Source organism: Hipposideros armiger, unplaced genomic scaffold (assembly GCF_001890085.2).
Source record: "Hipposideros armiger isolate ML-2016 unplaced genomic scaffold, ASM189008v1 scaffold_949, whole genome shotgun sequence".
NCBI classification, from domain to species: Eukaryota; Metazoa; Chordata; class Mammalia; order Chiroptera; family Hipposideridae; genus Hipposideros; species Hipposideros armiger.
In genome coordinates this window covers 525,357-550,282 of record NW_017732299.1, presented here as the reverse complement: position 1 = coordinate 550,282, position 24,926 = coordinate 525,357, and the positions used below count along the sequence as shown (strand labels likewise).

General features: G+C 37.1%; 1 protein-coding gene across 1 annotated transcript in view; it reads left to right on the top strand.

The window, feature by feature from the left end:
• GPR158 (G protein-coupled receptor 158) overlaps positions 1-24,926 on the top strand; it is a 409,585-nt gene that overhangs the window by 29,998 nt on the left and 354,661 nt on the right. The window contains exon 2 of the mRNA XM_019630809.1: positions 11,683-11,788. Within this exon, the coding sequence (XP_019486354.1) occupies positions 11,683-11,788 (106 nt within the window). The remainder of the gene's footprint in view (positions 1-11,682; positions 11,789-24,926) is intronic.

The following is a 24,926-nucleotide window of genomic DNA, read 5'->3' as shown; positions in this document are numbered from 1 at the left end:
TACGTCCTTGCTTTTCATCATTTTGAATATTTTGTGTCAATCTCTTCTGGCCTGCAAAGTTTCTGTTGAGTAATCAATCAATAGTTTTATGGGAGCTCCCTTGTAAGTAACTAACAGCTTTTCTCTTGCTGCTTTTAAGATTCTTTGTCTTTAAACTTTGGAATTTTAATTATGATGTGTCTTGGTGTGTGCCTTTTTTGGTTCATTTTGTTTGGGACTCTATGTGCTTCCTATTTCTTTCACCAGGTTAGGGAATTTTTCTGGCATTATTTGTTTGAATAGGTTTTCACTTCCTTGCTTTCTCTTCTGCTTCTGGTACACCTATGATGAGAATATTGTTATGTATGATGTTGTCACAGAGGCCCCTTAAATTGTCCTCAGTTTTTTGGATTCTTTTTTCTATTTGCTATTCTGATTGGATGTTTTCTTCTACCTTATCTTCTAAATCACTGATTCGATCCTCTGCTTCATCTTCTGTTGAGTCCCTCTAATATAGTCTTCATTTCAGTTATTGTAGTCTTTATTTCTTACTGGTTCTTTTTTATGTTTTCTATCTCTTTGTTGAAGTTCTCCCTGAGATCACTGAGCATCCTTATAACCAGTGTTTTGAACTCTGCATCTGGTAGATTGCTTGTCTCCATTTGGTTTAGTTCTTTTTCTGGAGCCTTGTTTTGTTTTGTTTTTTAGGACATGTTTCTTTGTTTCCCCATTTTGTCTGCCTCCCTGTGCCTGTTTCTTTGTATTAGGTAGGGCTGCTATGCTTCCTGGTCTTAGTAGAGTGGCCTTATGTAGTAGGTGTCCTGTGGGTCCCTGTGGCAGGGAGCTCCAGGTGTGTCTCTTGTATGGGTTGTGTGTGTCCTCCTGTTGTAGTTGAACCTTGGTTACTGTTTGGTCATCAATAGGAGGGATTGGCCTTTGGGCTGATTGGTTGTGAGGGCTGGCTGTGAGACTATGGTGAAGGAACTGTTGTGCAGGGGCTGACTCTAGAAGCAGTATTCATTTTAGCAGGGGTCTGGTGCCAACCAGAGTGCCCTTTGGGTGTGCCATCCTCAGAGGCAGCAGGTGATGCTCTGGCTCAATCCAAAGCTGGCATCTGGGCATGCCAGTTCCCAGGGCCACCTGTGGGGCCCTGCTGCAAACCAAGTTCAGACACAACCTGTGCCCTGCCAAGACCAGCTGGCATAAGCCACAAAGCAAATCTGAAGATCACTGCCACCTGTGCTGGGCTTGGAGGTGCCTCAAGAGGCCCAGCCACAATCCAAAACGTGCTGTGTTTAGTGCCAGGCTTAGGGCTCCTCATCATAAGGTATGAGACATACCAAAGCCAGATGCTGCTTGTTGGATTTTGTGAACCTTTGAGAGATTTTAGGAAAGTCGATAACATGTAACCAAGACAGACTATTTGTATGGAAAAGCCACTGGAAGAGGCTTGGGTGGGCCCACAAGTTGGGTGCAGTGGGTCTTAGAATCACCAGGGCAGGGCAAATGAACAGTGTTAGCCAGGTTGATGGAGACTCACATATGTGGGCCGCCTGTGTCTGGCCTTCAGGTGCGGGGAGGTCTCAGCAAAGAAATAATGGCTTCCACCAGCTTCTCTGTCCAGGAGAAAGATGCCCCTCCAGCCCGCACTTGAGGCCAGACAATTTATTTCCTCCCTGTATGTCCCTGGTGCCTTTTGAGCTGCTGCCTCTGCGATGGAGCTCAGAAAGAGTGAGTCCATCAATAAGTCCATGTCTGGGCCTTTTAAGAGGAGCACCTGGGACCCCAGCCACCCTCATGTCCCTCAGTTACCATCTCCGCTGTTTTTCATAGTCAGAAGTTACAGGGATTTTTCTCCCCAGCAGTGGGACCTTGGGCTGGGGAGCCTGGTCTGGGGTTGGGACCCCTTTCTAGGGGGTACCTCTGCAGCTGAGATAGTCCTCCCAATTTTTAATGGTCACATGCAGGTATGGGACCAACCTGTTCTGTATCAATGCCCCTCCTACCAGTCTCGAGGTGGCTTCTTTTGTATATCCTTACTTGTAGGGCTTTGGTTCAGCTAGACTACAGGCGATTCTCATAACTATTTTGAAATAATTTTAGACTTCAGGAGATTAGTAAAGATAGTACAGAAAGTTCCCATATACCCTTCATACAGCTTCCTAGAACATTTACATCTCATATAACCATGGTAAAAATTTCAAAACAAACAAATAAATTGTTGTACTAATGTACCACACTATTAGCTAAACTACAAATTTTGTTCAGATTTCCTCAGTTTTCCACTAATGACCAGTTTTACTTCTGGGATCCAAAACAGGATACCATATGTTATAGGCTGAATTGTGTTTTCCCAAAACTCTCTGTTGAAGTTTTAACCCCAATACCTTATAATGTGACTGTACTTGGAGATAGGATCTTTGAAGAAGTAAATAAGTTAAAATTATGTCAGTAGGATGGGTCCTAATCCAATATGACTGGTGTCCTTATAAGAAGAAGAAATTCGGACACAGATACATGCAAAGGGAAGAGAAAATGGTCATCTATAAGCCAGGCAAAGAGGGTGCAGAAGGAAAGCAACAAACAGCAAGACAAACAAACAAAAACTCACTGACAACAGATTAGTGGTTACCAGAGGGTAAGGGGTGGTGGTGGAACAGGGGTAATGGGGGCAAATATATGGTGATGAAGGAGATTTTATTTTCAGTGATGAACACACAATGCACATATAGATGATATATTATAGAATTGTACACTTGAAACCTATATAATTTAATTAACCAATGTCACCCCAATACATTTAATAAGATATACTCTTTTCTTTAAACATTTTTTTTTCTTTTTTAGCTGAACCATCCTGCCACCTTTTGGCAGCTCAGCGGCTGCTCAGCTCGGGCCGGGAATTGAACCGCTGTTGCTCAGAGCTCAAACTCTTGAGCGAGCTCTTAACCAACTGAGCCACTCGGCCCGCCCAAATAAGATATACTCTTATACTCTTATGTTGACACTTTTCAAGAGTGCTGATAAGATATTTTGTTGAATATCTCTCATTTGTCAACCATTTGTCTGATGGTTTCTCATGATTAGACTGAGGTTATGGACTTTTGGGAAGAATGCAATAGAGGGGAACTACCCTTCTCATTGCATCATATCACAGAGTACCTAGTATCAGTATGTTTTATTATTGATGTTAACCTTGATCACATGGTTAATATAATGTTTGCCAGGTTTCTCCACTCTGTTACTATTTTTCCCTTTCCATACTTTATTCTAAGTGAATCACTAAATTAAGTCCACAGTCAAGGGGAGGTGAAGTAACTTCTTCCTGGAGATAGGAGTATTAAAGAATTTTGGATATATGAGCGTATGTTAATTTACTATAGCAGGGGTCAGCAAACTTTTGAGATGGAAGAGCCAATCCTGTCCCTCACAACAATTTAAAAATTATTTGAGAGCCATAAAACAAATGAAATCACCATTATGTTAATAATATCCTTTAAAAGTTTTATAAATTAAACTATGATAGTTTTATTTTCATTTTCAATTTTATTTCAGATCCACATGTACATACCCAAAGAGCTGCATGTAGCTTGTGAGTTGCAGTTTGCTGACCCCTGCACTATAGTAATGAAAAATGCTTTTGGGGAGATGCTTTGAGGTTATTCAAATATCCTCTTTCTTCTTAAAAGTTTTCTAATTTTAGAACTTATCAGCAGTCTTGCCTGCATCAATTACTAATGTGGTATTCTAATGATGATTTTTGTATTTCCTTCATTCCTTCTAAATTTATTAATTGGAATTCTTCTGTTCTCTCTCATTTATTTATTTAATTATTTATATGAGTATGGACTTTTGGATATTTACTTTTAGGGTCAAATGCAAAATTATCATTATTTATTTATTTTTAAATTAAATTTATTGGGGTGACAATGGTTAGTAAAATTACATAGGTTTCAAGTGTACAATTCTATAATACATCATGTATATATCACATTGTATGCTCACCACCCAGGGTCAGTCTTCCTTCCATCACCATATATTTGACCCCCTTTACCTTCTTCTACCATCCCCCCTCACCCTCTGGTAACCACTAAGCTGTTGTCTGTGTCTGAGTTTTTGTTTCCTTATTTGTTTGTCTTGTTCCTTTGTTGCTTTCAGTTTTATATCCCAGAAATGAGTGAAGTCATGGTTCTCAACTTTTTCTGTCTTATTTTGCTTAGTGTAATAATCTCAAGATCTATCCATGTTGTTGGGGCTAATATCCAAAATATATAAGGGACCCATACAACTCAACAACAAAAACAGTCCAATTAAAAAATGGGCAGAGGACATGAACAGAAACTTCTCCCAAGAAGACATACAAGCAGTGAGCAGATATATGAAAAAATGTTCAACTTCATTAGCTATTAGGGAAATGCAAATCATTATTTATTTTGTTGCTTACATTTTCTAACTTTGGCAATTTGAATCTCTCTCAAGTTGGCTCCTGTGTCCTTTGACATGTCCTTATCCTTATTTGCTGAAGATGATGCTTTAGGTGTATCTTTTATTTTCCCTGCCCCAGGCCTAGGACCATTCACTTCTCTAAGGAACCCTTCTTTATGGAAAATGGTATTTAGAAACCATGCTATGGGTGCTAGGTGTGCTGACAAATAACTCGTTTTTGGTTTTGGTTTTTTTCCTCCATAATTTTGTTGTTCTTAATTTCACTGACTTCTGCCTCTTTCTTTGTTATTCATTTATTCTGAATCTTTATTTTCCCTGGGGCTTCCTTGCTTCAACCTTCTTGAATTAAATTATTTCAGTTTAAAAAACATCTTATTTCCTGATAAATGTACAGTATTTAATGCAACAAACTTTCCTTCTAATTTCATTTTATCTATGTTCCAAAATATTTTTTCACGTAGTATTTTCACTGCCATTCAATTTCAAGTAATTATTGATTTCTTTTTAAATCTAAGGGTTACTTAGGAATTTGTTTTATTTTCCAAACATGAGACATGTTTAAGCTATTCTTTTAAGAAACTTCATTTATAATTTAATGCACTATGACTGAAGGACAGTGTGTATGACATTGATCCTTTGGAATCTCACATTTACTCTGAAATATAATCTCTGGTTTACTTTTCGTAAATATTTGGTAAATATTCTGTCAAATGAAGAGCTCCTACCTATGCTATTCACTGAAAAATGTGGATTTTCTATGAGTCTTACTTGATTTCATTCTATTAGATAGAAGCCACATTTGCAAATTCTTTAAGATAGGCAGCTTCCTATCTTGGGCTCTGTGGCTATTTTGAGTGTCTTAGAATCCTTATTGTTTAACAGAGAAGGTCTATGAGACATAACCATAAGATCATTCGAAATCCTTTAGCTAAAAGGTTCTGTGAGACACTGCCTTAGATCTTTCTGAGGTTCTTAGCAAAGGGTTTTACATACCCACCCTGAGGTAGTTCTTTGCCATGAAGCTGTTTCATACCCTGAGAATCTGTTGCAGATGAGACTGGAGATGTGCAAGAGTTTTCTTTCAAATCCTGGCTCTTTAACATTTCCTCTAAATTTCACCAAAACTAAGCAGCTCCATAGCAGCAGCATTATTCACAACAGCCAAAAGATGGAAGCAACTCTGTGCCTATTAATAAATGAATAAACAAAATATGGTACACAACACACACACACACACACACACACACACACACACACACACACACACACACACACACACACGGGAAAGGCTCCGTGTCACATATTGCTTCCCGTATGGCAATTTCTGTCAAATAAAAACATTACGGCATATCCTCATTCACCTTATTTCCCGGATCTGGCACGGTGCGACTTCTGGTTCTTTTCCCAAAGTCAAAATGGCCATGAAAGGTAAATGTTTTGAATTGATTCAGGACATTGAGGCAGCCATGACAGCACAACTAAAGACACTCATGAAAGAGGATTTCCAAAACTGTTTCAGAAAGTGGCAAGAACAATGGGATAAGTGTTTTTGAAGTGAAGGGGAGTACTTTGAGGGGGATTAATGGCAATGTGTCTTTTACTGTATTAATTTTTAAAATTTAAACATTCACCGTATTTTTTTTATCTCACCTCATACACACACACACACACACACACACACACACACTATAATATTCCATTAAAAATGAAGGAAATTTTGACATATGCTACTAACATAGATAAACTTGACATTATACTAAGTGAAATAAGTCAGCCACCAAAAGATAAATATTGTATGATTCCACTTATATGCAGTACCTAGAGCACTCAAATTCTTAGAGGTAGAAATTAAAATGGTGGTTCTAATCCAGGAGCTGGGCAGAGTGGGAAATAGGAAATTGTTTAATAGGTATAGAGTTGTAGTTTTGCAAGATGGAAAGATGAAAGGAGTTCTGGAGATCAGTTATACAATAGTATGATTATAGTTAACACTATTGAACTGTACACTTAAAAATGGTTAAGATGGTCATTTTTTTTGTTATGTATACAGTACTTTACCACAATTAAATAATTAAAAAACCCAAAACCAAAACTAAGGTCCCTCTGTAGCTCATGTTTCCCTTTTTGAATTCCACCATCCTCAGCTAGAAAAAGCCAGGTAGTACTCTCTGCATTTTGCTTAGAAACTTCCTAAACCAGATCCACAAACTCATTTATTCACAGGTGAAAGTGTTGCCAAAGTTTCTACCTACTGTGTAACAAAGGTCCCTTTTTCTTCTTCCTCCTACCCATTTTCCTCATTGTCCTTCAAGACTCACCAACATAGTCTCACTTTTCTTAACCATCTCTTTGAGGCCCTTCCAGCTTCTACCTTTGCCTGTTCCCAAAGCCAGTGTCACATATTTTAGGCTATATGTGCTGTGACTGTCAAGTTTTTGTAGTGATGGAGCAGGAAATTATTGTCCAAGGGAACATGGGGAAGAAGGAAAAGCAGAATCTAAAAACATTCCTTCGAACTATCCAGTCTGTCTTCCCATCCATTCACCCATTGCAGTTCATGTTAGCTTTCAGTTTACTTGGGTATTCTCACCAGGTCAACCCTCCCCCTTCCTCTTCCTTTGTCATTGTTACTTTAGCTGCTCCTTGCTTCTCTTGACCATCTGCAGTTTCTTCAAGGTTAATGAAGGGGACTGGGCTGATACAGGGGCTAAGGGAAAATGTTGTAAAGACATGGGCCATGGAATTTTAGTCTGGTGGGAAAAATCATTAAAAGTAAAATATTTATAATACAGTGTACTAAGTGATATGAAGAAGTGAAGCCCTGTATTATGGGGAGAATAGGGAAATAGCTTCTAAATCAGACTTGGAGTTCATGGAAGGCTTTACAAAGGATTTAGGTAGGAATTATAATAGATATAACACAGTTTAGGGTATAAAGGCATCTGTAAAGGAATAGTTTTGTGAGATAGCAAAATTTTTAGGACCCACATGTTATTCTGAATGGTCTGGAACAAAGAATGTATGCAGAAGAGTGGTTGGAAAAGTTTGAAGAAGGAGGGGCCTGAATATAGTGTTATACCGAGGACCTTGGATTTTTATTCTTTAGGAGAGTGGGAAATCTTGGTTTTGAGCACGGAATTGTCAGGATCAGATTCCATGTTTTGAAGACAGCTTTGTATGATGCTTAAGCTCTAGGGCCGCTTGCTTGCATGGGACCTTTCTAGAGTCCTGAAAAGGGCACTAACAATCAGTTCTGTGATCAACTGTTCCTTGTAAAATGCAAAAGGAAACTATTTTAACTGCAATACTCTCTTTCTACTAAAACTTGCCTCCATTACACTTTATAGGCTGTGGGCATTCTTGGAAACCAGCTAAGGGGAAGTTCAAGATCATTTAATCTGTGTTTAGTAATAGATATTAAAGTAGTTTATGGTCATTTCTGTGCATAGCTATCCTGGTATAGAAATGGCTTCTAGTAATAATCTTACTAACTATCCAGCAATTATAACATAACACAAAGATGTATGGCCAAAGGTCATAGTGTGATAGTAATGTGTATTCATGATTTTGTATTTGCTTCTTAAAGGACCCTAAATTGTGTAAGCTTCAGGACCTAGAAACCAGTATCTTTACCTGAAGAAATGCTAGAGAAATTAGTGAGCTGTTATTAAAATTTTTTAGCTTCATTAGAGATGAAGGCGTGAACCAAGGCAGTGGTAGCTAATATGGAGGGAAAGAGTCAAGATACAAGAAACATGCTGGGAGTACCAGGGAACTTGGCAATTGTTTTGATGGGAGATGAGTTTCATAACAAACAAGTTCTCGACTTGGATAATTGGGAGGATGGAAGCCCATTCAAGGAGAGAGAACATTAGGGGAATTGCAAATTTGAGCACAGGGTGAACCCCCGTTTTGGGCATGTTGCATTTCAGGTGTCAGAGACACAAGTAGAGGAAAACGTTGGTTTGCAGCTCAGCCAGCACCCAGGCGTTTGGAGGATATAATTTGCTGTATTTTCCATTCTCTGGAGGCCACTTGCTGGGCGATTTTTGGCCCTTGCTCTCCTGTCCTCGGTCCATTGAAACAGCAGGCACGTCCTCACCCTTGGAGCCTCCCAGCGACGCCTGCTCCTGGGATGTGGGACTGGCACCTCCGCCCCAGAGGAGCACTTTCAGGGAGTGCAAGTACGCAGGCGCCCTGAGGCGCTCAGACTGGCGTAACCTTCAGTCACTCGTGGAGGTCCGTGCAGGTTTGAGTCTCTGCATTGCTTTAGGCAGGATACTTTTCCCCCACAAAGAAAACATCGTCGTCTCACTTAATCCTCCAAACTTCCAGTTTCCCCACAGGAAGTCAATGTGCCTTCCTGAGGGCTTTGTAAGGTCTCCAGGGCAGAGGCAGAGGCGCTAATGAGTGTGAGTCAGCGCTGATTTCCCAGCTGGTAAACGTATGCCTCATTACCTTGGGTGGTTCTGTACGAAGCCCAGAAAGCTTCGTGAGCTGAGTTTTAAAGTCTGCAGTAACTTTTTGGTTCCCCTATATGAACCTGGAATTAAGAGGGAAAACTCTCAGTGATCAAGATACCAATTTCTTAAGCCAGTTTTCTAAAGGAAGGCACCAGAGTAATTGCAGCCTCCTGGAATCTCAAATTAGCTATGTCCCTGAGCGAGCTGGAAGGTTTTGAGATTTCCACTATCTTGCAAATAAACTCTTGCAGTGTAGCAGGATAGTTGAGGAGAACTGGACCTCATTATTACTAACAATTGTGCAACAGATAGAAGTGTATATTTGTATTAGTTCACTACTTACAAATGCCTTCTAAATATGTCCATGGAAGAATACTAAAAAATATTGTGCACAGTAGTAGTCCAGTGGGAAAACTTATGTCACTGAAGAAGATGACTGGTAATTTAGAGTGTGAATATGAATGTGCTACAATTACACCTTGAATGCTGATTGAGTTAGAAATCTCACTTCAGTGAGGCTTATCCTGACCACTCTTCGAAAAGAGTTTAACCTACCATTCTGTTCCCATCCCTCTTACCTGCTTCAAGTTTTTTTCTCCATAGCACTTTTTACTTTGTAATGTATAGCATAATTTACTTATTTATTACAGCCATCATCTATTGTTTATTTATCCCACACCAGAGTTAAGATCCAGGAAGGCAGGGTTTTTTTTTTCCTGCTTACTAATGTATTTCAAAGGTCAAGAACAATTTGGCCCATAGTAGGCATTCAATAAATATTTATTGATTTAATGAAAGAGTGAATATGTTATTTTTCCAAAGAGCATAAAGTAGAGCCTCAATGGGCTTGCGTGATTGCCATAACCTATGTGGAACATAGTTCTATCGAAAGTCTTGGTAATGAAGACAGCCAACAAGTGAACAAATGTTTATGGAATCCCTACTATTCTGATACTTTAAAAAAATGTATTACACCTTTCGTTGTGACTTGGGGGAAGGGCCCATGTGGTTCACCTACATACTAATAGCATCTCTTATAGTGATATGTAGATACCAGACGATAAACATTTGTTGAAAGAGCAAAGAAGTGGACTGGTTTAAGGCATTAGGTTATCTTGGAACCCAGTTATTTTTTACATGAACATTTATTTCCTGAAATTATGGTTTATAAAAGTAGTATTTGGCAAACTGGGTCTACTTCTCTGAAGGATTTGCAAATTTTCTATGATAATTTTTGGAGTTTTCATTTTAGTGTTCATCTGAAAAATTAACATACGTATTTTGGGTTATTTGGATCACCAAATACTGACAGAAGATTTCGGTGTCTCTGTTTGTTTTCAGTCTCTTTCTAACATAATATAGTACAATGTTATAGGTTAATAAGAAAAGAGCAGAAGCAGCTTGAAAAAGTAAATGATTTATTCATTACAAATGAAGCCCAAAATGACATTAAGCGATTCTGTTGGAAGATATCACAATAGTTTAAAAGGAGAAAAGACATGAAAGAAATGATTTGTAACATGGTAAAATAGGCTTGTTGAACGAGCAGTCAGTATCATATTCCTGTTTAGAGAGGTGATTTAGTTTGGCAAAGCATAATCATCAGTGTTTTTAAATTAATATTTTTTAATTTAAATTTTGTTAGCTTTATAATTTTGTAATTTTGTAGGTAGGGGTTTTTTTTTGTAGCTGCGAGAGCTATGATATGAGAAATTTGAGCCTACCTTTATGTTTGTACATACTTAATAATGTCATAATGGAAATAGTTGAAGTTCAGGACATGGGACTTTAAAATACGTTTTTACTTTTAGTGAGTTTTAGTGAGTGTTTATATTTCACTCAAGTTTGTGAAAAAGGATAGCAAAGCTTAGGGCATCAGGGCCTAGGACACAGAATATTGATTTCAATAAAGACCAGGTACAACAGTTCAGTGTAGGATGAATATTTCTGATGCTTCCGCTGCTAGTGGTGCTGGAGATGGTGAAAAATAGAAGAGAGGGATCTTAGGAAAATGTAGAGAGATTGGTGGGAGAAAATGGAGATATTTTAGATGAAGTTGTAGCTTTCTTTGCAGTTGTGCTTTTGGCTCTGAATTTGTGAGTTCTCTTTCTTAGTGACTTTTCTGTGAAATGCAGTGGTTTTGTTTCTAGATTTAAAAGATAAATGCTGATCAGCATGTTTGTAGATGATGTCAAACTCTGTCTGGTATGTAACACTGGGAGATAGAAAGAACTGTTTAAGCCATTGCTATAGAAGATCAGAGGAAAGAGGTCCATATTTCTTGATATTTCCTCCCCTCCCCCTTACTACCCGCCTGCCCTCACCTACCACCACCAAACTTCCCCATCTGTCCCGGCAATGGGACATAGAAATAAGGGGAGAAATATAAGATGGGGACTTTGTTTTGGTTTACTTTAATAGAAGGGGTACTGGAGGAGGCATTATTTCAGAGTCAACTTTGCTTCCACATTCAGAGAAATACTGTATGGAGTTCAGTAAATCAACAAATATTTATTGAGCACCTACTATGTGCCAGGCATTATATGTGGAACTGAAGACAGTGAACAATACAAAATTCCTGCTTTTGGGACTTATATAAAACTAATACTTGTTGACTTTGTTCTAGTGTGTCTTTATCTTCACTTGTTATACTCTAATTGAGTATGAGTGGGCAATTTGAAAACTTTTAGTGCATTCTTTACGCTGATTTGTCTGATTTCCAGGATGGAATACAGAGTTAGAAACTGTAAAGGATCAGATTAATTTGTCCTTTTTATCTTTCTCTGTTTTTAAGGGGTGTCATGAAAGTTGACATAAATCTTCAGAAAGTGGACATTGACCAGTGTTCGAGTGATGGCTGGTTTTCAGGAACTCACAAATGTCACCTTAACAATTCAGAGGTAAGAACATGAAAATAAAGACCTCTGAAATCAGAAGCTCAGAAATGTATTATTTTTGATCTATTGTATTTCTGTGGGTAAGTGAACAAGAGGCATCTTACTGGGGGAAAAAAAATCTATGCAGGTCTGAATGTTGCTAAATAAAAAAGAGTAGGAAATGAAATTGGTGCAGAATAAACTGTTCATTTGGAGACTAAGAGAAGGCTGAAAGTGTAATTATGTCTGAAAGTTGACATTAGTCAAAGGCTGACCCTATTCTTCAAAAGGGGCTGGAAATTAAAACAGCAATGTAATGAAAAACCAGTCCCAGAGGGGTCAACCAGATTATGCATATTTTAATGGAATATGATATTTGTTGAAACCTTGATGCTATTCATTCAGACACACTGCCATCTACTAGAAAAGCAATAGAGAAAGTGTGGCAGAAAATTTTTGAAAATAAGAAAACTGTATATAGAGACCTGGAAAGGAAATGTGTGTATTTCCAATTTTCAGCTTCTATCCATGCATTATTTCATGGGACTATGGTTGGTTAGGAAAAGGCATAGAGCTCATACATCTGGAAATAAGACTGTCACTTGTTTTGTAGTTTCAGAAAGGAAATTGATGACATCCTGATTTCATTTTCAGTAATCTATCTCTGAGGTCCCAAAATGTTAAGAAACAAATGTACAATAAAGTTCCTGATCTTAAATACTTGGGCTATCCTGACATTGAGTTCATGAATTTGTGAGGAAAGCCTACGTAATTTATTGAAAAGACAGGGATATTCCCATAAACATAATCTACATCTTTAATTTTTTTGCCCTTTGTGAAAGAGGGTTGTACCTAATACAATTTTAAGGTAAGGAATATTAAATCAGAGAGAAAATTAACAAGCATTTATTTGTGCCATTATACAAACAAAAAAGTGCACAGACATGTGCACAGTTATACATGCATGTACCTATGCCCATTACATGTTTCCTTTGTGTAGCGCCCCCCCACATATCCTGCCATACACAACCCACACACCTTCATACCCATACCACCCCCCAAATAATCTTCTACAGTGTCCCACAATCCCCCTACACTCCACACACACCTCTACTTGCTCCCCCACACTCCCTACCACAATATCCCTCCACCCTCCCACCCACTAAACTCCCTGGAAACCCCCATGATTCTCCACATCCATCTAAATCCATCACACATTCCTACCATGTCCCCATGACCCCTACTTTCTCATACCCCGTGGACATTCCCACATATCCCCATAGCCCTCCCGCATGTCCACACACCTCCACTCGGCCCTGAATTCCTCCGCTCCCCCTAATTGGGACCTAGTTATGCAAGGAGATGTTTCTTTCTTGTCAGCGTTCAGAGCTAAGGTCCTCTTTTCACCTCCTTTCTCTATTCTTAGAGTTGGGGACATTTCTGGGTATCCACTTCCCCTTGGATGATTCTGGCATTTCTAAAGATATGAATCTCAGTCACTGATTTGGTGAATATCTTTAGCCTGATTATTATTTCCATGCCAATGGTTTATATAGCCACTTAGCTTCGTCTTTCAGCCAGAGTGGAATTTTTTCTGCATGGGTGTCATATTGTGGATATTGATCTGTATGTGCTCATTTCTGTATAGCCTTGTTTCAGTGGTGCTCCTGGGTGGTTCAATAAGCAGTCTGTTTAGAAACAAAGAGATATTTATTTTTCAGTTTGTTACAGTTACTGCTTTCTCTAATAATCTTGGTGTAGTTTTTGTTTCCTTATAGCACATCTATTTATTTGACTAGATGGTCATATTACTTTCTCCTTTTGGAAAATTGATTTATTTTTATTGCATCAGGATTATTAACTTTCTAGGTGTTGTGTCTTTTCAAAGCTTTCAAATAAACTAAGTTATTTCAAGATAAAATATGATCCTCTATTCTGGTTAAAAAAGATCAATTTGAAATGTATAACTTTGGGGATCATATATGGGACCATTATATTTATTTGATTCCTGTAGGAAAAATGTACCCTCCAAGACAACCAACAGTTCAATGAATCTCATTGAAAATGTTGTAGAAAGAGATCCAATGATAAAAAGAGGACATCATCAAACACTGAAATGTCTGTAAGACTTAGACTCTGGGTCCCTCCACCCCCTTTCCTTGCTCAGGTACTGGAGTTGGGATTTGGAGACCTTGGTGTTCTAGCCAGGGTCCAAGAGGCCCTCAGGGCTTAGTCTGACTCACACATGGCTGTCATGGAAACCCTTTTTTATTGGGCTTCTCTAAGGTCCTGTATTTCGTGCTGGTCACTCAGGGCTCCTGCAGCAGTTCCATACCACATTCTCAGTCTGATGACTAGCAATGGTCCTTCAATTTCTTCCCCATACTGATATGAATTGGAGACTAAGAGCTGGATTCTCTTGAAGTTTTCACTCCTTGGGAAAATGGAAAGAAAAATCGCTCATTCAGGGCATTTTTCATCTGCACTGGCTCTCCTTTGTTCCTTGTCGCAAATCTGTTACTGACTCCAAGAATCACTGTGTAAATTGGCTTATTTTGGGAAGTCATTAACATGAGTTGTATTTGTAGGGTGTTGAGGACAGCCTTTATGAATACCCATATCATTACAAACAGAGACACTTATGTTTACTGTGGGCTTTATCTTGCGAGTGTATAACATTTTTTTTTCTTATAAATATGAGAGGAAGATACAAATTTCAGAGTTATTATAGTTGAGGCAAACTTTTCATTTCAAAAATTCTTCCAGTGGTTTGTTGATTTTTCAGTCCCCAAGGCGTCTTCAACCAGAATAGTGAGTCTGATGTTGGAAACAGATAAGTGATATGTGACCAATGACAAAAGCCTCGGGAGCATTTCAGAAAAATATGGAATGGTTTGTGAGGAACATAATTACCCAGTGGGTGTGGGTTGTTACGTGGTCCAGGGGGCCACCAGGTATTTTCTGAAGGGCACAGTAAAATAAGATCTAAGTTGACAACCTTGAACTGGATTGCAGGATTATTCCAGCTGTTTTTGTAACTGATTCAGGTCACTGCAACATGGGCTTGATCATGCTGTCAACATCCATTTAAATAATTCTTTATGTATTTTCATATCATTGTTTGCTTGGAGTACACAAAATCTTCTCTTACAGAATAGTTTATTTAAAACATTAAAATAAATTAATACTCATTTTTGTTTTAAAGGTATTCTTTTGTTTTGTTTCCATTATAAAAGAAACTTTAAAATCACTATTTGAAGTAGGAAACATTAGGACAGTGGCCTTGAAACTTTTTTTATTATATTCTATTAGTAAAAATGCTTTAAGAATCCACACATACTTTAATATGACCATATGTAGATTATTTACCCCAAATTGTGCAGGCATCTTTTGTTACACTAATATATTCTATATATTATAAGTCAGAAAACTTAAGTTGAGATAAAAATTAAATAATATTTTCATGTAGATTATATTTTATAAAAATAAGTATATCTTTAATGAGAGCAATGTAATCGATCACAATTTTTGAAAAATTTTTAGTGCAAGTGTTATAATTGCTTATGCTTCATTATTTTTAAATATCTTAGTTTAATACTTAATGATGCAGTGATTCAGAGGTCTCTAAGTTCAGTTTATTTTTATACTTAGCTTAATATCTGTCCTAGTTGAAAATATACCTCATAAGGATGATATGTCAGTTGACGAAGAAATAAATTGTTGACTCTGTTTGCTAAATCACAATATTCATTTGTCAATTTCATCTACCAATTTTGCAAAGAATTTTGCAGAAATATAGCTGGCAGTTTTTCATCTTAATTGATGTCAGTTGGTCCCTGCAAACTACTTGGAAAGCTGGGCATTTTAATATTTTAAAGGAGCAGGTTAAAAATTCACTCAAACTTTCATAAGGAATATTTTCAAACATATTAGGATGTTTTATTTCTGAGTTTAAACTATATGGCTATGTGAGTATTTATAGCTTTTGGCAACAAAAACCACAACAGCACTGGAAACATTTCCAAATATCCATTTTCAAAATGTTTACTTCAAAAGGCTTTCCTTATGGATTATTAAAATGTCATTTTTACTTTGAAGGCAGAGCTTAGCTATTTTTTTGAAAATACCTGCTGCATAGACACTGTTGACAACCAGTTGTCATCAGGGAGCTGGTCAGCAAATTTGGAACATTTGTCTTTTTTGTAAAGAGCAATGCATAACTAATCTTTAAGTTCAGAAACAGGTAGTTCAGAAAATCTTTCAGGTAATCAGAAAATCTTTGTGTGGGAAAAGATTTTCCAGGTCACACATCAGAGAATGGAGAGAGTCAATTGGAAGAATCTCAAGAGTATCTGTGAGAGGGTGGTGGGTCATTGCTCTGTTTAGATTATTCTTTTTCCCTTTTGGCTCACAGTGAGGATTGCTAAGCAAACAAACAAAAACTCAAAAATCAGATTTTACACTAGGAAGTGGATGAATCCACAGTAAAGACTGTGGATGGGTTTCACTTTTTCTGTTGTTTCAACTCAAAAGATTTTATCAGAAACTTATAAATAAAATTGCTGCTAATTAATATCAATACTTATAATGGCCACAACTATTTAGCAATGTTTGTTTTGGGTAAAGAATTGTTTTATGTGCTTTACATGCATTAACTTAATCTTTATAGTTCCCATTTTACTGATGAGAAAGCTAAACCCAGAGGTATTGAATAACTTGCTTATAATCACTCAATTAGTAATTGGCAGAGCAGGAATTAGAATCCAGATTTGTCTGATTCCAGAGCACATTTTTTTGTTTTATACTACTATCTTATACTTGTTCTTTTTTAGGAAACATACCCAGATAAATTCCTTTAGGATTAGAAGTGAGAATGTACGGGGAGTTTTAGATTACAAACTGCATTTAACTTTGGGAATTGGGTAGCAGAGATTATGGGATATTGCCCTATGTCAGGTGTCACTTTAGATACAGTCCATAGGCATTATATTAAATAATTTCTGGGAAAATCTAGCATCTCTCTTCATGAAGCGAGAAATTAAAGTTTCCTTAGGCTCTGCATTTGTATTTAAGTCTAAGGCTATACCTAGGAAGTGATTGCATGGATTGATGTTAATTTGCAGTGAATGTTGTAGCAGTTATAGAGTTTTATTTGGGGACTTGTACTGATAAGAATGTTCATCAATTCTTTGAATAATGATATAGGAGACAAATAATTAATAATAACAAATTCATCCAAAGTTAAAAATCAGAGCTTAAAAAGACACTGCCGAGTTGAAGAAATGAACATATCTATCAAGATGAACCTTAATAGGAACAATGGTAAGATCCTGAAGGTGAATCAAAAACCCTGTCTTTTCAAGAATAGGAAGAATGATATGGCTTAGTTGTATTGTAGCACATGTGGACAATATTGGGGAGAACACTTCAAGGCTCAGTATGAGTCAACAGTATGATATGGCTGCAAAACAAGCATAGCAAAGGTCAACTTAATCGTAGGTGGTTTTCTAGATTTTGGGAGGTTCACATGTCACTATTGTAAACTTAGCAGAAAATACCTAAAATAGTGTGACAAAGAATATAGAAATTGAATATAGAATATGTTATCTATATTTAATATTCTATATTGAATATACAGTATATACTGGGGGTTTCAAAAAATGTATACACATGACTTATATTCATCTTTTGTTATGAGTACATGTCAAGTATTACAATTTTAATACAGTTTTTTCCTTTCTTAAAATGCATATACATTTTTTTGACACCTTCTGTATATAAATATTCAATATATTGAGTTGGAATTTAATATACAAGGTGTGATCACAAAATATGGTGAATTCTGCTGCTGAGTGCCATCCAACAGAAAGGCAGGGATCTTCAATACCGGAAGTGGTGCGTTGAACCTTTGTAACAGTATGTGACAAATTTCAACTTATTTGTGTGCAGTCGGTCAGGTATGAGCTATGGTTGACAGAAGGTGTGTTTTAAAGTGTGCTGCAAATCATAAATCACTAACAATGCATTAACACGAAATGGATAAATGGTTTCATCCTCCATCATGACAGTGCCCTGTGTCACACATCGCTTCTGGTATGGCCATTTCTGTCAAATAAAAACATTACGGGGTGTCCTCATCCACCTCATTCTCTGGACCTGGCACTGTGCAACTTCTGGCTCTTTTCCAAAGTCAAAATGACTATGAAAGGTAAACATTTTTAATCAATTCAGGGCATTGAGGCAGCCACGACAGCAAAACTGAAGACACTCAGGAAAGACGACTTCCAGAAGTGCTTTAGAAAGTGGCAAGAATGATGGGATAAGTGTATTCGAAGTGAAAAGAGTATTTTGAGGGGGATTAATGGCAATGTGTCTTTTACTGTAATAAATGTTTAAAAATGTAGACATTCACCATATTTTGTGATCACATCTTGTAGAAATGGAAACTCATTCAGAAGAGAAAAACTAGTATTACTAAGGACTTTAAAAAAATTAGTTTCAGGTGTACAAAAATGTAATAGACATTTACAACTCTTACAAAGTGATAACCCCTCTCCCCCAATCTACTACCCCCCCCGACATCGTATATAGCTGTTACAATTCCATTGACTCTATTCCCTATGCTGTACTCCACATCCTGTGACTGTATATATAAATTATAGTTGACATTCAATATTATTCAGCTTCAGCTTCAGGTGTACAGTGCAGTGGTCAGGCACCTACACCGTCCATGAAGTGGTCTCCCTAATAAGACAAGTGCCCATCTGACACCCTACAAAATCTTTACAACATTATTGATTATATTCTCCAAACTGTTCATATAACCATGGCAATATTGTGACTACCAATTTGTGCTTTCTAATCCCTTCACCTTTTCTTTATCCCCACCCCCCTCCCAACTAACTAAGGACTTTGAAACCTTGTTTTTTGAAGAATCAGAGAAATTGTGAAGGTTTTTCAGGGAAGAGAAGACTCATGGATGATCTGACAACTGTCTGCAAATATGAAAATAGTTTTTTATGGATATCTATACTTTATCTGAAAGGACTCAGGGACTAGGCGGTGACTTATCAGTACACCAACAGGAACTACAGAAAGCTCTGTTTAGCTCAATGTAAGTGGAACTTTTTAACAATCAGAATTGTTCAAAAATTGAGAATGTATATTTTTAATTGAGAATGTATAAATTTGAATGTCATATTTGTTCAATCACACATTGCCAGGATGACCACTTGGTGAGGATGCTATAGGCTTTAGTATTTTCAACAGTGAAAGGTACCACTTGACAGAATTTTGCAGGCTTCATAAAAACTTCATGCAACATTGGCCACAAATTTCTCTGCAACCCTAAGGTTTTATACTTCTAGTATACTGAAAAGGTGTTTCCATCCAAAAGCAACACTCATTGTCCTTGTAAAAGCAATACCTTGAATTTTCACATTGCATGTGGGTGTGCCTGCCAAACCTGAGATTTCCTGATTTTTCTCTGTGATGATGATAAAGCAAACTATTATTTGTCATTGCCACCTTCATTCATGCTAGCTCTGGGATTTGATTTCCAGTTACTCATTAAGCACTTTGGGGATGGTGATACAGGACTAATTAATTTGGATGAAAATGAGAAGGAAAAGCCAAAAGGTGTTTAGATGACATATGATTACAAATCTGGGATAACCTGAGCTAGAAAGGAGGCAATACAGGTGAGTATCATTAATTTTTTCCTTTAATTTGTTTCTTTTGCTTATAAAGAAATCATATATCTTACAGTAGGAGATAAACCTATTTTTCAACTATGAGAAGGTCATAGTATTTGTTATCTGTTCCTGAGTGATACTCCTTTGTATGCATTCCATGTCACTGGATTGTTTCACCAACCTTCTTCAACCTGTTGATCTAATATTGAGCCCTTTGAAGGGTTTAAACTAGAATGTAAAAGGAGAGCAGTACCTGTTTGTCTCAGGTGAATAAACTTTATCTATATGTATATCTATATGTATATCTATCTATCATCATCTATCTGAGCTATAAAACTATTTGCTTGATTTATAACTTTCTACTTTATCAACTTTGTGCACTGCATAGAATGTTTACAAAAAATTTTAAAAACCCTTATAAGATCTTATTCAATATGAGTGGTGTAGGTAAAGACACTTCTGATAATATTTGCTAGTAACTAAGTTTTCTTTAGCCCAAGTCTGAAGAGTCTATGAAATTCCCCAAAGTGAAATGTGCCATTGATACAAATTTGTTTTTCAATCTCTGTATAAGAAATTATTCAATAATAATAAACAAGGCACATTCATTTAATATTTAATTACCCTTGTTATGCTATTTTCTAGATGAGGAAACTAAGACTTAGAGTGGTTTTAAGTTACTTGACTTAATGCAAGTGGTGGTTCAGGAATTTAAACTATAGGAAGATAGTATAGGTGATAAATGGTTGATTGGCAAGAGAATCACTGGTAGTGGCCCATGGGATAATATTGTTAGTCTTGTTTTGTGGTTCTGCCCATTGGATCTTAGTCAAAAGGCATGCTAGAATCTGACTCATGTGGGAAATTAGGTGTAGACCAAACAAGAAGAACTGATTTAGCTTTTTGATGGCAAAAACAAATTCCCAAGAGGGTGTGGCAAGCTCACATACAAATTTGGATTAGCATCTATATACAATGGGTTCCGTCTTGCAGGCGTGTGAGTAGCAACAGCAGAAGTTTCTTTCCAGTGGTGTATTATCGGTTTAATGTATGGTAGTGACTTGGAATGGTAGGAATGTCCAATTTGAAATAATACCCAAGGGATAAGATCCATCTCCTTAGACAGTGGTTGGTGAGAGCTGTACTCATACATTGTCTGGACATCAGCTAAGAGGGCAGGTGCTAAGGGAAAGGACCCATTCCCAGTTGGGAATTAGAATACAAATCAGACATGAGAATCGAAGTTGAATATGGAGGATTGCAGCTCACTGCATATAGAGGTACCAGGGGGATCCTCTGTGTTTATGATAATATACAGATACATTTTAGACTCTAACCGTTGCTGAAGACAGAACACCTAAGACGCTGCCAAACTTCTCTGTGGCATAGAGTTGGAGTGGGGCTGAGTTTAAAGGTGGGAGTGCAGCTGGGCTAGAGTAGGCTGTGTCAAGAGGATTCACTCACATGCCCCAATGGATATCAATTCAAAATATCAGACTTTCTTGATCTTTTCAATTCAGGGGCAGAACTTCTGATGAACTATGAAGCTAGTGAACAGATTTGAAATATGTAGCTAAATTTATAATGGAGCCAATCAGGAAAAAAAAAAGTCTCTACCTATTAAACCTTTGCTTTTGTCACATTCAGTAGCAGAAAAATTGCTACTTGTCCTATTCTAGATATGAGAAGCAATCAGAATATACAGTGAGTGCCTGAGGGTGATTTCTTCAGGGTTAAATATAGCTTTGCATCATTAGCTTATGTGGGGAAAAATCCCATTATGACAGCAAATCAGATCTAATCTGGCACTCCCTCTGCTACAATTATATAAAATATGGTGGAAACTTGTCAAACCTTTCAGTGAGAAATGAGGCTACTGATGCTTGGCAGCCCCCTTTTTGAGCACAGTGGAGAATCGTGTTGCTTAGTTACCACCCTTGGCTGATTTAGAAAGCTCTAACTGACTGTATTATGCAAGAGTTAAACTCTACTCCTTGATAGCTTTTTTTTTTTCCCTAAGAGAAAAGGTTTATTTACCACCTTCTTTTTTTTTTTTACCAAGTCATTTATGTGTATTCATGCAGGACAAGTTTTGATTTATCATTGTTATCCCCTCCCCAAAGCTTATAGATGGAGAGAGAACAAGTGGGTGGTTGACAATACAGGCAGACCATAAAGTATTAAAATAACTTAAATGATTTGCCCTTGAAGTAATGTGCAAGAGTTCTTTTTCAATTTTTTTTGGGTCATTTCAAGTCATTTTTTGTCATTTAAAAGTCATTGTGTTTTTCCCCTCTCAGCTTATTCATAGTTTGGGTTGCTATTGTCTTTATAATGTACAAGAATGTGTAACATTTAGTTATATTTTTGTATTTCAAAATATAAACTCATGTAGAGGTGTTGGGAACAGTGAATGTAACTGGTGAAACAGGGATAAGAGTAGGGGCTGGAGTTAGCACCAAAAGAATGAAAACAGAAGGATTGAGAGAAAAAGCAAATACCTGTAATTGGAGATTTATAGCAACTATTGTACATGAAGTAGAAAAGTGTGTAAAGGGGGAAATGTTAGATAGGTCAGAGCTAATTTCAGTGAGACAAAAAAACTCAAGGACTGAAGGAGATTCTAAGAAGCTTTTGGGTTGTGCTCTGCCTCCAGAAAGGAGTATCTTTATACTATTCTAATATGTGATATCCACTTCATTTTTATAGCTAGCTGTTCAGGAAAGAGAGCTAGTCCTCAGCAATACTTTCTATTGTCTTAACCCTAGTTATTGTAGTGAAATAAAGCCATGACCTAATCTTGATTGTGTAATTATTTTAGTAGATTTTACTATTTATTGGCTTGTCAGTACAATCTCTGTTTATGTATGCTAAAGCAGTTTTTCCTGCTGGTGCTTACAATTCCATGATCACCTGGAAGAAATTCTATAGAGTTGATTCTCTATTTGCATCCAGAAGTAGGATAATGGATAACTGTCTCTACAGGGCTGGCTCCATTAAAATTCTAGTCCTATTGAAGCCCAGAATTTATAGACTTAGATCTAAGCCACCCTGCTTTGTTTTCATGCTGGCCTGTAAATCACCTTCATTTGCTACCTTTAAAAATATGTTTATGGGGCTGGCCAAGTGACTCAGTTGGTTAAGAGTGCGAGCTCTGACCTACAGGGTTGCTGGTGCGATTCCCACATGGGCCAGTGAGCTGTGCCTGAGCTGAGCTGCTGTTGAGCTGCCAACAGGTGGCAACCTAACAACAAGGTTGCCAGTTCGACTCTCGCATGGGATGATGGGCTATGCCCACCTGCAACTTAAGACTAGACATGGCACCTTGATCTGAGCTGCCCTGAGCTGCTGTTGGGTGGCCAGATGGCTCAGTGGTTAGAGCGTGCACTTTTAGCAACAAGGTTTCTGGTTCGACTCCCGCATGGGATGGTGGGTTATGCCCACCCACAACTAAGATTTAACACAGCACCTTGAGCTAAGTGCCTGTGAGCTGCCGATGGGCGGCTAGATGGTGACTGGACTTGGAGCTGAGCTAGCTGCACCCTCCACAGCTAAGATTGAAGGACAACAAGTTGGCTGTTCCCCTTCCCCAATTCCCCAATACAAAAATCTTTGAAAAAAAAATGTTTGTCTAATGCAGTCATTTTCAAAGTGTGGTTCTGGGGGTCCTCAAGACTGGGTCAAGAGAATCTGTAAAGTTAAAACTGTTTTCATAACAGTTCAAAGACATATTTGCCTCTTGACCACTCTTTTCTCTTATGGGTGTACAGAGACTACAAATGATACAATATGTAAACAAATTGGATGCAGAAAGAAATATGAGAATCTGTCTTCTAATAAGCCAGATTTTGAGGAGATTTGCAGAAATTGAAAAAAATGATACCCTTGCTTTTTTTTCATTTTGAAAAATGGTTATTTTTTTCATAAATGTGTATGCTAACATGTTATGGGTTCATTGTTATTTTAAAATGAATTAATAAATATTTAAAATTGTTCTCTGTTTTAATATCTAATATGACAAATATCAGTGAATATAGCCAATATAAATGAAAGCTCTTTGGGATTCTCAGTAGTTTTCAAGAGTGTAAGAGATCCCAAGACCAAAAAGTTTGAGAGGTCCGATCTAATGCACTCATCAGCTACTGCATGATTCTGACCTTGACTACACTTTCTGGTTTCTATGCTTTTCTCTCTTCCTTACTTTGATGATATTACTCACATACTTTTACACCCCATCTTCCCTCCTGATAATTTCAGCCAAGACTGCACTGAATTCTCAGCCCATTGTCATCAGAATTGATGGATGACACAAGGACAATAATCATATTAGTTGAAATAGCAATCTGTCTAAAATAAAATTTCACAAATTAAGTTTGATATGTATTTCTAACAATAGTGAATGCATTACAGGTAAAAATCTTCATGTGTTGTTTCACTTATTAGATAATTTGAATAAAAAAGAAAATTTAATTTTGATTTCATTCTTAAACAAATTTGACCAAAACATCAAAGGATGGAATATACTGTATTTTACCTTTTAAATTGGAATTTTCAATGTAAATAAAAAATCATTTAAACTGTATAGAATTCTGCAACCCCAAGTATGTACAAAGACCAGTGTGTCTCTTTAGCTAGTGATATTCATTAACAAATGATATATTCATATAAATGCCTCAAAATTTTCTTCTGAAGATCAGTCTGAAATTTTACTCCTATCAGTTGGTAAGCTGGTCAGCAGCTAAGTAATTTTGGTTTTTAATTAACAGATTGTGAATTAAGTAAACATTATTTTTTGTGTTCAATCAAGACGTTCTTAGAGCCAAATAAATATCACATATTATATATGTGTAAAATGAAAAGTCAAGTTAGTATTTTATTCCCTTTGTTAACATAGTTTAGAGATCCTGCAATCTTTTTTTTTCTTTAAGTGAAAGACTTCACAGTTTTCTTTTATTTGATTGGCAGCTATACAATGACCCTTTTGTTACCCTTGAAACATGTATCATTGGATGTGTTGCAGCTAAGGGTGAGTAGTGAGTGGGGATGAGAGGAACCTCATCATCACCAAGGAACCCTTTTCTCCTTGGTCAGGGTTGATTTGATCTTTTTTTAAAAAAATATTCTTTTTAAGTTATAGTTGACATTCAGTATTAGTTTCAGGTGTACAGCATAGTGGTTAGATATTCATGTAATTTATGCAGTGATTTCCCCCATTAGTCTAGTATCCACCTGGCACCATACATAGTTGTTGCAACATTATTGACTATATTCTCTATGATGTACTTCACATCCAGTGACTATTTTTAACTGCCAATTCATACTTCTTAATCCCTTCACCTTTTTCATGCAGCTCTCCAAACCCTCCTCCCATCTGGCAACCATCAGTTTGTTCTCTGCATCTATGAGTCTGTTTCTGTTTCGTTTCTTCATTTATTTTGTTCTTTAGATTCCACATATAAGTGAGATCA